General features: G+C 43.4%; 1 protein-coding gene across 1 annotated transcript; it reads left to right on the top strand.

The window, feature by feature from the left end:
* Positions 1–2,399: 2,399 nt before the first annotated feature.
* Positions 2,400–12,950, top strand: LOC140065302 (uncharacterized). The gene is made up of 5 exons (XM_072112897.1): positions 2,400–2,482; positions 7,490–7,606; positions 9,944–10,096; positions 10,566–10,685; positions 12,648–12,950. The coding sequence occupies exons 1-5, from the start codon at positions 2,434–2,436 to the stop codon at positions 12,881–12,883; spliced, it is 675 nt and encodes a 224-aa protein (XP_071968998.1). The 5' UTR covers positions 2,400–2,433; the 3' UTR covers positions 12,884–12,950.
* Positions 12,951–14,404: the final 1,454 nt, after the last annotated feature.

Genomic DNA, 14,404 nt, shown 5'->3' with positions numbered 1-14,404 from the left:
GAACAGGTCCTAACTACTCGCGTGTTTTAGTCCTTGTACGTCTAATAATTCCTAAAAGAAAAGTAAAATGTATAATTATTGTAAAAAAAACACAAAGGTCTCAAAACTGGATTTGCCAAATTTTTTACCATCTTAGTAGAAAAACAGGACAAGTAGAAACTTACATCAGAAACTAGATCAACCAGTTCAATATGAAAGAATCAGTAAAGTCCAGGACCCGTCGTAGAGTGAAAATACTGAATAGTGAAAAAAAAATAAATGAGTTATCTTTAAGTTTATTAAAAATACCATTGAAAGGGTTTTCCTAGTATTTCGTAAAATCCCAAGGATGATCAGGGCAGAAAAAGGAATGGAGCTCGCCCTTCTCTGGCTCTGATTCTGTAGCCTCAATGGGCCCCAGTGACTTCAAAAAGTGATACCACTAGGGCTTACTGAAGCCTCTGATTGGCCACTTCCATCCCAACTTGGAGTATCGGCAAATGCTGAAACCCGGAGATTGTGTTATCGTTGTCCCGGCCTCCAACTAAGACAAAACATATTGGGTCTTTATTAGGTACACCATGCTAGTAACGGGTTGGACCCCCTTTTGCCTTCAGAACTGCCTCAATTCTTGGTGGCATAGATACAACAAGGTGCTGGAAGCTCCTCAGATTTTAGTCCATATTGACATGATGGCATCACACAGTTGCCGCAGATTTGTCGTCTGCACATCCATGATGCGAATCTCCCGTTCCACCACATCCCAAACATGCTCTATTGGATTGAGATCTGGTGACTATGGAGGCCATTTGGGTCCAGTGACCTCATTGTCATGTTCAAGAAACCAGTCTGAGATGATTCCAGCTTTATGACATGGCGCATTATCCTGCTGAAAGTAGCCATCAGATGTTACAGGGTACATTGTGCTCATAAAGGGATGGACATGGGCAGCAACAATACTCAGGTAGGCTGTGGCGTTGTACCAAGGGGCCCAAAGAGTGCCAAGAAAATACTCCCCACACCATGACACCACCACCACCAGCCTGAACCGTTGATACAAGGCAGGATGGATCCATGCTTTCATGTTGTTGACGCCAAATTCTGACCCTACCATCCGAATGTCACAGCAGCAGAAATCGAGACTCATCAGACCAGGCAACGTTTTTCCAATCTTCTACTGTCCAATTTCGATGAGCTTGTGAAATTGTAGCCTCAGTTTCCTGTTCTTAGCTGAAAGGAGTGGCACCCGGTGTGGTCTTCTGCTGCTGTAGCCCATCTGCCTCAAAGTTGGACGTACTGTGCGTTCAGAGATGCTCTTCTGCCTACCTTGGTTGTAACGGGTGGCGATTTGAGTCACTGTTGCCTTTCTATCAGCTCGAACCAGTCTGCCCATTCTCCTCTGACCTCTGGCATCAGCAAGGCATTTCCGCCCACAGAACTGCCGCTCACTGGATGTTTTTTCTTTTTCGGACCATTCTCTGTAAACCCTAGAGATGGTTGTGCGTGAAAATCCCAGTAGATCAGCAGTTTCTGAAATACTCAGACCAGACCTTCTGGCACCAACAACCATGCCACGTTCAAAGGCATCAAATCACCTTTCTTCCCCATACTGATGCTCGGTTTGAACTGCAGGAGATTGTCTTGACCATGTCTACATGCCTAAATGCACTGCCGCCATGTGATTGGCTGATTAGAAATTAAGTGTTAACGAGCAGTTGGACAGGTGTACCTAATAAAATGGCCGGTGAGTGTATAATGATGACCTACAATATCCTTAGAAGAGATTATCAATATAAATTAAGCTGATCGGAGTGGGGGGGAGGGGTCACGACCCAACGACCTGATGTTGATCCCCCGTTCTAAGGATGTTCTTAGTGTTTACCTAGAAAATCCCTTTAACATTCCCTTTTAGATCCCATTAAGCTGCCTACTTATCCGAATAAGAATAATCTGCATTAAAAAAAAAATAAACACCACGGGTAAAATCCAGTCCACAAAATATATATCCGAAAAGGTCCCGTTAAAATTTAGGGAATGTTTTCATTAAAAAAAGTTACGAGACCAAAAAATTTGAGCCAAAAAGGCAAGTTCATTGCCACTAAATCCATAGAGGAGATATTTTTGTGGAATCGAGGACTCATTTTGGTTTAGGCCTCATAACAAGAAGTTTATTTTTTGGAATCAAAAAGATCAAAAAGTGAAAGGAAAAACAATATAAAAATACAAAAACTAAAAAATATGGGTCCAGCTCTGAACTCGTGGGAACAACATCTCACCTAACAACTACGGGACTTTCAATTGCTAAAAACCGACCAATCAGGTTTGGAAGGCCAGAAAATGGAATTTGCCTGAGGCCAATATTTCCGAAGATACAAAAAAGGCAAAATTACTTTACTTAAGGAACTTAAGAGCCCCGAGCCGCCTGCAGAGGAAACTCAGAAGGGAGAAGCTACGATGAGGACCCTTCCCGCACTCGTCTGTCTCCTGGTCCTTATTCACCGGGGTAAGTTTTATGGATGATTCATTTTAACATGTAACAAAAAAAGGTTTGTTTTTTTTTCCTTTTTTTTATTTTCATATTTCTTTTTTTTCATTTCTCTTTTTCATTGATGTTTTTTAATCTCGATACATTTTTTATTCCGTCCGTTCTTTACAAAAAACAATAACACTTTTTTTTCAAATTAGTCTTTTTTGTTATTAATCAGTTTTATTTAATTTTGCCAATTATTATTCTTTTCACATTTACATTTTAAAATTTTCCTTTATAATGTTGTTTTATCCAGAAAGTTTATTTATTGCATCGATTAACGAATAGGATGATAAAATGTATAAATGTACAATTATTCCCACTCATTGAGGAGGTGTAAGAGGGGAGGTAAATGTGACAGAAGAAGTCATGTGCCACCCATCCCCCTTCCCCGTGTCTGTAGAAATCACCGGATTGTAATTATTTTATTTTACTTTTTAATTATTTTTTATTTTTAAATGGAAATACAGTTTGTTCCATGCACTTACTTGTTTTATGTATATAGTCAATGAACTACTGGCTGGTTTTGCCCAACATGTACATGTACATAACATTACACATTGGGGCTCATTTGCTAAGGGTCTGCGGAGCACGATTCCATCGGGCTTCCTGAATATTTCAGTTTTGTGCTGAATTGCCCCGGGTTTTCGGCGCACACGATCAAATTGTGCCGCATCGGCACCGGCTTGCATGTGACAGAAATCAGGGGGCGTGGCCGTCGGGCAACTCTACAGATTCGGACAAACCGTGAAATTGAAAAAACTAAATTGTGTCGCAAGATCAAGCACTCACATGCACCAGGAAGAAGAAGGTGAACTCCGGCGGATCTCAGCGCAGAAGCAACGCATGAAGGAACTCGGGCGCACGATCTTAGTGAATCGCAACAGACCCGAATCCTCGTCAGACAACGCACTGCGGGATCGCGTCAGGACCGGGTAAGTAAATCTGCCCCAATATATCACATAAAATTTTATAAACAAGAACATATTTCTATATACCAAATTCTTGTGACAACGCCGTTGGCCAAATAAGGTAAGTGGTTTACGATATTAATATACCAATATTTACTAAGGGTCCCGTGGACGCATTTCCGTCGGGTTTTCCAACGTTTTGAGGGATCGCGCCACTGGGTCAGGTATCTAGAAGGGGATTGTGTTGCATATAATCGTATTTTGGCGCATCAGCACCAGCTTTTATGCGACAGAAACAGGGGGGGGGGGGGGCGAACCATCAGATGATCCAACAGATTTGGGCTGAACGTGGATTTCACTTTAAAGTTGTGTTGCATGACAATGCATTTACATGCACCAGGAAGAAGAAGGTGAACTCCTGGGACTTGAGCGGGGGAAGCGACACATGCAGGATATTGGGTCCACGATCTTAGTGAATTGCGCCGGAGTGCATGATCGTCGGACAATGCACCATGGGATTCTGACAGGACCGGGTAAGTAAATGTGCCCCATAGTGTTCAAACCCTAGGTTATTTGGTTTGTCATTTTGGTGACTCTCAGTGTTCACATGCTGCATTGTTCAAGACTAGTGGTGGTGCAGGTTGCAATATAATATAATACAACAGAAACTTAATTAACCCCTTAAGGACGCAGCCGTTTTGTAGCTTAAGGCTCATCTCCATTTTTTGGATTCGGACTTGCGTCGCTTTATATGGTTATAACTCTGTCACTTATCAAAGAGATTCTGAGATTGTTTTTCCCCACATGTTGTACTTCATTTTAGTGGTAAATGTTGGATGATAAGTTTTGTGTTTATTTACAAAAAAAGCAAAAATGATGAATTTTTTGAAAAATTTTCGAAAATTCTAAATCATTGCGTTTTCAGGCAGATAGATTTACCAGTTTTTAAGTTTCTGAATAACATTTCCCATTTGTCTACTTTGCATTTTTATAATATTTGAAATGTCTGGATAATTTATTTTGAGGTCACGCGGCTACAACACGAATATCGCTTTTTTGGATTTTCAGAATTGACTATTTTGGGTGTAAATACTGTTTTCATAGAAATTTTACATATTTAGCATTAAAATCCCCCTATATAATCATCCCATTTTCAAATCTGCCCCCCTCAAGCTATCAGAAACAGCTTTTAGGAAGATTGTTAACCCCTTGAGATCTTCATAGTAATTGAATCAAAATGGAGGTGAAATTTACAAATTTAGATGGCTATACATTCATTTAGCCCTTAAACTTACACATTTCCAAAAGATAAAAAGCGAAAACCCACCATACAATTTGTTATGCAATTTCTCTCGAGTGCAGAGACCCCCACATGTGGCCGTTACTTCTCCCGAGTACAGAGACCCCCCACATGTGGCCATTACTTCTCCCGAGTACAGAGACCCCCACATGTGGCCGTTACTTCTCCCGAGTACAGAGACCCCCCACATGTGGCCATTACTTCTCCCGAGTACAGAGACCCCTCCACATGTGGCCGTTACTTCTCCCGAGTACAGAGACCACCCACATGTGGCCGTTACTTCTCCCGAGTACAGAGACCCCCCACATGTGGCTGTTACTTCTCCCGAGTGCAGAGACCCCCCACATGTGGCCGTTACTTCTCCTGAGTGTAGAGACCCCCCACATGTGGCCGTTACTTCTCCTGAGTGCAGAGACCCCCCCATATGTGGCCGTTACTTCTCCCGAGTACAGAGACCCCCCACATGTGGCCGTTACTGCTCCTGAGTGCAGAGACCCCCCACATGTGGCCGTTACTTCTCCTGAGTGCAGAGACCCCCCACATGTGGCCGTTACTTCTCCCAAGTACAGAGACTCCCCACATGTGGCCGTTACTTCTCCCAAGTACAGAGACCCCCCACATGTGGCCGTTACTTCTCCTGAGTACAGAGACCCCCCGTATGTGGCCGTTACTTCTCCTGAGTACAGAGACCCCCCACATGTGGCCGTTACTTCTCCCGAGTACAGAGACCCCCCACATGTGGCCGTTACTTCTCCCGAGTACAGAGACCCCCATATGTGGCCGTTACTTCTCCTGAGTACAGAGACCCCCCACATGTGGCTGTTACTTCTCCTGAGTACAGAGACCCCCCACATGTGGACGTTTCTTGTTTTATGGGTGCACAGCGAGGCGCAGAAGGGAAGGAGCGCCCTGCAGCTGCCAGGAATTTAGTTTCCTCATTGGCCCCTTTTGTAGACTATAAAATTTTAGCTTTTTCGTTATCGGGACCATGTGACGGAATTTTTTTTGTGGGATGAGAAGCTTTTTCCACTGTTACCATTTTGGGGTTGGTATCACCTATTGTTGAAAATGTAGGACCTTTTTTTTGAGGGCAGGAGTAGAAAAGCATCAATTCTGTACTGGATGTTTTATTTATTTATTTTTTTGGTGTTCACCGTATAGCCTAATAATCATGTTATCTTTATTCTATGGGTCGATATGATTACGGGGATACCAGACATGAATATTTTTTCATACATTTTACTAAATTTGCCACATAAAACCCTAATGTGGAGAAAAAATCTATCATTTTTGCATTGCCGTCTGGCAGAACATTGTTACTTTTTTGGCTACGGAGCTGGTTGATGGCTTGTTTTTTGCAGGACATGTTGTACTTTGCAACAATATCATTCTGGAGTACATATGTTTTTGTTATCACTTTTTGTAGCATTTTTGTGGGATTGAATAGGTAAAAATGCTAATTTTTGGCAAGTTTATAACAGTTTTTTAACGGCGTTCATTGTGCGGGTTCAATAATTATTTACTTTTATTCTATGGGTTGTTACGGATGCGGTAATACTATATATGTGGGGTTTGTGTTATGATTTAGACCTTTTCTTAGCACTATATTTATGTATATATGTTATGGGACTTATGGGTACTTTTATTGATTTTTTTACTTTACTTTTTATTGAATAACATTTTCTTTTAACTTTTTTACTATTTTCATCATGGGACATCTGATCACTTGTTCATCATAATACTCTGCAATACTGATATATTGCAGGGTATTAGCACATGCATAGGCTGACACTGTGCCTTTAAGATGACGTCACAGATGCCATCTTTCAGGCACTTCTTACAGGCAGCTGATCGGACCCCAGGGTTGCCATAGCAATGATCGGCACCCCAGAACACGGCGGTGGGGGGGGGCAATCGTTGGGAAAAGACCCCCCCCCCCAAAGGCATGTTAAATACTGGGTGACACTGACCACACATTTAACGGGTTAAACACCCGCGATCGGAGCCCACTCCGACCACGGGTGTTACACTCGTGTGTCCCGATGCCGATTCGGCTCAGATCTTGAGCTGAACCGGCATCGGCTCTGGCCAACGGTGGTGAAACAACAATTTGGAATATAGAAATATGTTCTTGTTTCTAAGATTTTCTCCTGTGATATAACGTGTAATTGTATGTAATAAATATATGTTGGGGAATAACAGCCGGAAGTTCATTGCATATAAACATGTTATGGGCCAAAACAGGTAAGTGCCTGGTACAAATTATATTTCCATTTACCTTCTTACACATACCGAGGGGCACAGGGTATTACCAGAGCACACTTCCCAATAGGGGGCTATCCAACAGGCTGAGTGCCGTTTAGAGTTTTTCTTTTTTTTGCCATTTTATTTTTAATCCCATTCTCGGCAAAATGGAGATTTTAAGTAAAAACCTTAAAAAAGGCGGATTGATAGTGAAAAGTGACTTTGCTTTATGATATGTTTTTGGAATATTTGTTACTGGTTACTCCAGATACAATCAATGTCATTTATATTGAGTTGAAGTAACTATTTTTTTTTAATTAATTACCGTATATACTCGAGTATAAACCGACCCAAGTATAAGGTGAGGCCCCTAATTTTACCACAAAAACCTGGTAAAACCTATATATTTTTTTACTCGAGTATAAGCCGAGTTTGGGGTTTCAGCACATTTTTTTGTGCTGAAAAACTAGGCTTATACTCAAGTATATATGGTAGATGAGTATTCTGTGTATGTTGCTGCCTCCGCAGGTCATTGTCTGAATTGCATCAAGTGTATGAACCAGCACGGCCTGAGCTGCCCACAGCCCCAGGTCACCTGTGATACGGATCAGGACGTCTGCCAGTCCACAGTTTTTATAACTTCTGGTAAGTGATTAATAGAGTGCCCCCCTCTTTATCATGTGACCCCACAATGCGCTGTGTTATTATAGTACTGTATGTACAGATGCAGCAAAGTGTAACTTAGAGCATAACACCTTAACCCCATAATGCCGAGGCCATTTCTTATTTTTGTCTTCCCATTTTTTACTCCCCACCTTCAAAAATCTGTAACTTTTTATTTTTCCTTGTACAGAGCTGTGTGACGGCTTCTTTTCTGTGTAACAAATTGCACTTCATAGTGATGGTATTTATTATTCCGTGTCATGTACTGGGAAGCAGGAAAAACATTCCAAATGCAGGGAAAATGGTGAAAACAATCAATATGCGCCATTTTCTTATAGACTTGGTTTCCACGGCTCACGCAGTGCACCCTGAATGTCAGGTCTCTTTTATTTTTTGGGTCGGTACGATCACGGGGATAACAAATGTATATAGGCTTCATTATGTTTTAATACATTTAGAAAAATTACAAATTTCTTTACTAAAAAAATTTTTTCTCTATTTCGCCATGTTCTGGTGCTTGTAACTTTTTCATACTTCGGAGCTGTGTGACATTATATTTTAGATTTTTTGATTTTTTTTGCTGAGCCGATGTTTTTATTGTTACTATTCTGAGGATCATACAACCATTTCATCACTTTTTTTATAAAATGCTGAAAATGGAGAAAACATAGCATTTTTTAACCACTTACCGACATGTGACGTAGTATTACGTCACATGCCGGGTGCGGGTGCATGGAGAGGGTTCACGGGCTGAGCCCTCTCCATAGCCGGTAAGTATTTGCTGCATATTGCAGCAAAGGCTTACCGGTAACACCCCGATCAGTGCAGGAACCGATGGCGGGAGTTTTTACGCTGATTGCCGCTGGCTAATGGGTCCGTTGGCTAATGGATCCGTTGCCATGACAGCCTCAGGTCTTCCAAAGACCCGAAGCTACTTCGGGTTAACCCATGCATTACAATGTGCTATCAGCACATTGTAATGTATGAGGAGTAAAATCCCCACATATATATATATACTGTAGTATGGCAGTATATGATAGGATCGTACAGACACCGTAGGGTTAAAGTACCCTAGGGAGTCTGAAAAATAGTGAAAATAAAAATTAAAAAATGTTTTTAAAAAATTATCATAAAAAACCTAAAAACTCAAATCACCCCCCTTGTCCTAGAACTGATATAAATATAAATAAACAGTAAAAATCATAAACACATCAGGTATCGCCGCGTCCAAAAATGCCCGATCTATAAAAATACGATAACGTTTTTTCACTGCGTTTAACCCCGTAACAGAAAATCGCAACCCAAAGTCGAAAATGTCATTTTTTTGCCATTTAAAAAAAAGGAAAAAATTCTATAAAAAGTGATCAAACGGTCGTACAGTCCTAAGAATGATAACATTGTAAATGTCATCAAAATCCACAAATAACGACACCACCCACAGCTCCGTACACCAAAGTATGAAAAAGTTATTATTGCCAGAAGATGGTAAAATCCCCCCCAAATTTTTTATAATATAATATACAATGTTATAAAACCGATACAAATACAAATCACACGACCCAAAGAATAAAGTAGAATAAATGTTATTTGAGGCGTGCAGTGAAATCCGTAAAATCCAAGCCCACAAGAATACGGCACAAATGCGTTTTTTAACCAATTTAACTGCATTTGGAATTTTTTTCCCACTTCCCAGTACATGGCATGGAATATTAAGTACCAACATTTTGAAGTGTAATTTGTTACACAGAAAATAAGCCGTCACACAGCTCCGTACAGGGAAAAATAAAAAATGTATAGATTTTTGAAGGTGGGGAGTGAAAAATGAAAATGCAAAAACGCTATTTACCGTTACAGGGGTAAACGCCGGGAATAACCGTTGTAATAGGGTGCGCCATACAGAGCTGTATTACCCTCCTCCATATTACAGCTGTCCTACCAGTGTTCTGGCTGAGATCTAGAGGCAGAGACTGTAGCACGTAGGTTGTTATATGGGCATAGAACTTTTTGCCCTAGAAGAGGGCACTGCGCTTTGTTATGCAGTTATGTGGGTGCACCAGAAGTTATGGGATGAATATATTAGGCTGTTATGGGATACTTGTGTGTGTATACTGTAGCAGCAGTGTGATATTACAGCATGACACTTATGGGGTCTCTCCTAGTGGTGCCCTCAGGCTCTGCCCCAGTCTACACAGTAAAGCTGAAAAGTCAGCAGCAGAAACCTAAATCATAGCTCATTTTATTTTAATACTTGTAATGTTACAGAATCATTTCTGCAATGTCCGAGTTATTAATTGTTTTTCAAAAATCCTGATTTTATAGATTTTTTAGGGCGCAACACGACCAGCATCTACCGGGGGTGCGGAAAGTCCCAATTCTGCGACTTCTTCTTTTCTTATATCAATGGACTCGATACCATAGACGTATCGGTCAGCTGCTGCGCGGAGGACGACTGCCGGTCACCGCCTCCTGATGGTACGTGGATTGGTTATGTTTTATACAATGTCCACCCTTAAAGGGATTTCCAGTTTGTGCATATATGACCTGTCCATAATGTAGATCAGATCTGTAGGAGTTCAGCACTTGGGATGAGGTGGATCAACCGATTCCATTGTCCTCCATCAGAATCAGAGTCAGCACAAAGATGAAAGATGGATGAACAGCTCCATTCTCTGTGTAGTGGCCATGGCGGGTAACTACAACCTTTCTTCAGTGCTGGAGGCATCTGGAATCAGATACTTGAGGACTTGAGTTTTATGATTAATCCTCTATAGTATGAGGGTGGAAAACCCCTTTAATTTTGCTCCAAATCCAAAGAGTTGACACATGAGCGATGTCTATACATTCCATCATGTCCTTCCCTTGTTAACCCTTTATTACAGCGATGTAACCATAATAAGGGTCCATTTCCTGTTTAACCCCTTACTTTCCCGTGTCACCACAGAGCGCAGTAATGGATTAGAATGTCCCTCGCTACATTCTAGGACCAAAACCTCTCCACAAGTTCTGCAATGTAAAGGGAACCAGAGGAAATGCTTCTACACAACGGAGACCGTGGGCTCAGGTGAGGACAGAGATGCAAGGATTCCCAAAGGTTTTCTCTGTAATGGATAAATCACCCCTGATGTTTGGATCCTCTAGATCGGAATTTTCCTCTTCTGGGGGAAGAAGAAGTTGTTGAAAAATGTTTCAGTGAAAACTAAAATGAATCACCTAGAATTGTACAATCAGAATTGTCCCAGATGAACCCGTAGTGCACCAATTGTCCTAGAAATTGTTATACAACCCCTTCTAGTGATGACAGGACCCGATCATGTTCAGGTTCGGCCACACCTTAACCAAAAGATGGGTTTGGGCACCTGAACCCAAACACCCGCCGGTAACACCCGCTGGTAACACTCACAATCAGTGCCGCACAATCATGAGTTGTAACCCTATAAATGCCGCCATCAATGCCGCCTGTGCTTTCATAGAGAAGACGACAACAAAAATGTGTTTTTGAGAGGACTAATAGGAGATAATAGGAGAGCCGTAGATATGTACAGCCCAATTCCCTCAGGGATCAATAAAGCTTATTGTATTCAATTCAAACCAAAACTGAAACTTTTTGAAAATTTTACTTCAGCAAATTGAATCCTGAATGATTTGCTCCTCTCCTACCAGCACACACTTTTATAATGTAGATGATCCTGCAGGGTCCTGAAGAAGTCCTCTTGTGCAGGGCCCGAGGTGAGCTATGGAAGTGTCAACTTTTAAAGTGTTAGGTCCTGCATTGCAGCAGCTGACTGAACCCCTGATGCTGCCCACGTATTGCTGTCGGTGGTGCTGCCTGAGGCAGAAAGCTCAACTCGCCTCACTGTAGTATCTCTGTTACTCTAGTATTTTCCGGAACGTGGAGGGATGTACGTACATAGTCATCATAGTATTATCTGTAGGTGATTATAGCCCCCACTAAACAAGGTTTAATCAATAATAGGGGCGGAGCTTTTTTTACCATGAAAACTCTCAATCTGTGAAAAAGCCAAGCTCAGGAGCAGAGCACAGCAGGGACAGCAGAGAGCTCAGGAGCAGAGCACAGCAGGGACAGCAGAGAGCTCAGGAGCAGAGCATAGCAGGGACAGCAGAGAGCTCAGGAGCAGAGCACAGCAGGGACAGCAGAGAGCACAGGAGCAGAGCACAGCAGGGACAGCAGAGAGCTCAGTAGCAGAGCACAGCAGAGACAGCAGAGCACTCAGGAGCAGAGCATAGCAGAGCGCTCAGGAGCAGAGCACAAGAGCACAGAAGGAACAGCAAAGAGCTCAGGAGCAGAGACAGCAGAGAGATCAGCAGCAGAGCACAGCAGTGACAGCAGAGAGATCAGGATCAGAGAACAGCAGGCAGAGGAGAGAGCTTAGGAACAGAGCACAGCAGGGACAGCAGAGAGATCAGCAGCAGAGCACAACAGTGACAGCAGAGAACTCTTGAGTAAAGCACAGCAGGCAGAGGAGAAAGCTTAGGAACAGAGCATGACAGGGACAGCAGAGAGCTCAGGAGCAGAGCACAGCAAGGAAAGCAGAGAGCTCAGGAGCAGAGCACAGCAGGGACAGCAGAGAGCTCAGGAGCAGAGCACAACAGAGACAGCAGAGAGTTCAGGAGCAGAGCACAGCAGGGACAGCAGAAAGCTCAGGTGCAGAGCACAGCAGGGACAGACGAGAGCTCAGGAGCAGAGCACAGCAGGGACAGCAGAGAGCTCAGGAGCAGAGCACAGCAGGGACAGCAGAGAACACAGCAGGAACAGGAGAGAGCTCAGGAGCAGAGCACAGCAGGGACAGACGAGAGCTCAGGAGCAGAGCACAGCAGGGACAGCAGAGAACACAGCAGGGACAGCAGAGAGCTCAGGTGCAGAGCACAGGAGGGACAGCAGAGAGCTTCAAAAAGGGCCAAGATGCCTTTTTACATCTAAATAAAATTGACGGCTATGTCAATCTATGATACTATGAAGTATAAGATGTGAATGTCTATCAGTAACGATGTTTTCTCCTCCCAGGAGACATCATCTCCACTCTCGGCTGCGCCAATCACAATTACTGTTCCGGATTCATCACAAACATGACGGAGATCCGGTGTCAGGATGCGACCCCCTCCGCCACGACCACTACAGCAATGGCCCCCGATGGTCACTACAGGCTCCTCCCCCCCTCCAGCCGGGCCGGCGCCACCGCATATTCTCAGCTTCTGTGTCTCCTGGGTCTAATCTTATTATATGTTTCTCAAAAATCGTGACTGAATTAACATCTCAATGGGGCGAGGAGTCGGAATGGACACAATAGATCTGTTATCAATGGTGACATCTGGGGAGGGATCCTGTGAGATCACTTCTTCATTCTCCTTTATTACATCTTTTGCTTCTGATCCTGAGATCTTATTCGGAATGATTGTAATTTACTGATTTATTTAATAAAACCGGATTCTCCTGGATAAATGATGTCTGAATTACTGAGAACACACAGAACGCAGCAGACACTGGCGACATCACAATACACAGGTACAGCGCAGGAGGAGACATCACAATACACAGGTACAGCACAGGAGGAGACATCACAATACACAGGTACAGTGCAGGAGGAGGAGGAGACATCACAATACACAGGGACAGTGCAGGAGGAGACATCACAATACACAGGGACAGTGCACGAGACATCACAATACACAGGTACAGCGCAGGAGGAGACATCACAATACACAGGTACAGCACAGGAGGAGACATCACAATACACAGGTACAGTGCAGGAGGAGGAGGAGACATCACAATACACAGGTACAGCACAGGAGGAGACATCACAATACACAGGTACAGTGCAGGAGGAGGAGGAGACATCACAATACACAGGTACAGCGCAGGAGGAGACATCACAATACACAGGGACAGTGCACGAGACATCACAATACACAGGTACAGTGCAGGAGGAGGAGACATCACAATACACAGGTACAGTGCAGGAGGAGACATCACAATACAAAGGTACAGTGCACGAGACATCACAATACACAGGTACAGCGCAGGAGGAGGAGACATCACAATACACAGGTACAGTGCAGGGGGAGACATCACAATACACAGGTACAGCGCAGGAGGAGACATCACAATACACAGGTAGAGTGCAGGGGGAGACATCACAATACACAGGTACAGTGCAGGAGGAGACATCACAATACACAGGTACAGTGCAGGAGGAGACATCACAATACACAGGTACAGAGCAGGAGGAGACATCACAATACACAGATGCAGTGAGGGGAGACATCACAATACAGGTACAGTGCAGGGGGAGACATCACAATACACAGGTACAGCGCAGGAGGAGACATCACAATACACAGGTAGAGTGCAGGGGGAGACATCACAATACACAGGTACAGTGCAGGAGGAGACATCACAATACACAGGTACAGTGCAGGAGGAGACATCACAATACACAGGTACAGTGCAGGAGGAGACATCACAATACACAGGTACAGAGCAGGAGGAGACATCACAATACACAGATGCAGTGAGGGGAGACATCACAATACAGGTACAGTGCAGGGGGAGGAGACATCACAATACACAGGCACACCGCAGGAGGAGACATTGCAATACACAGGTACAGCGCAGGAGGAGGAGACATCACAATACACAGGTACAGAGGAGGAGACATCACAATACACAGGTACAGCGCAGGAGGAGACATCACAATACACAGGTGCAGTGAGGGGAGACATCACAATACACAGGTAGAGTGCAGGGGGAGACATCACAATACA

The sequence above is a fragment of the Engystomops pustulosus genome, chromosome 6, assembly GCF_040894005.1.
Source record: "Engystomops pustulosus chromosome 6, aEngPut4.maternal, whole genome shotgun sequence".
Classification (NCBI taxonomy): Eukaryota; Metazoa; Chordata; class Amphibia; order Anura; family Leptodactylidae; genus Engystomops; species Engystomops pustulosus.
The sequence above is the reverse complement of the archived record's forward strand: the minus strand, read 5'-3'. Positions and strand labels throughout refer to the sequence as shown.

Bases quoted from the DNA above. Each gene is read 5' to 3' on its own strand.
- LOC140065302 (XM_072112897.1), top strand. From the start codon at position 2,434: ATGAGGACCCTTCCCGCACTCGTCTGTCTCCTGGTCCTTATTCACCGG. The intron at 2,483-7,489 runs GTAAGTTTTATG...CTGCCTCCGCAG, and splicing joins CCTGGTCCTTATTCACCGGG to GTCATTGTCTGAATTGCATC. The intron at 10,686-12,647 runs GTGAGGACAGAG...TTCTCCTCCCAG, and splicing joins AACGGAGACCGTGGGCTCAG to GAGACATCATCTCCACTCTC.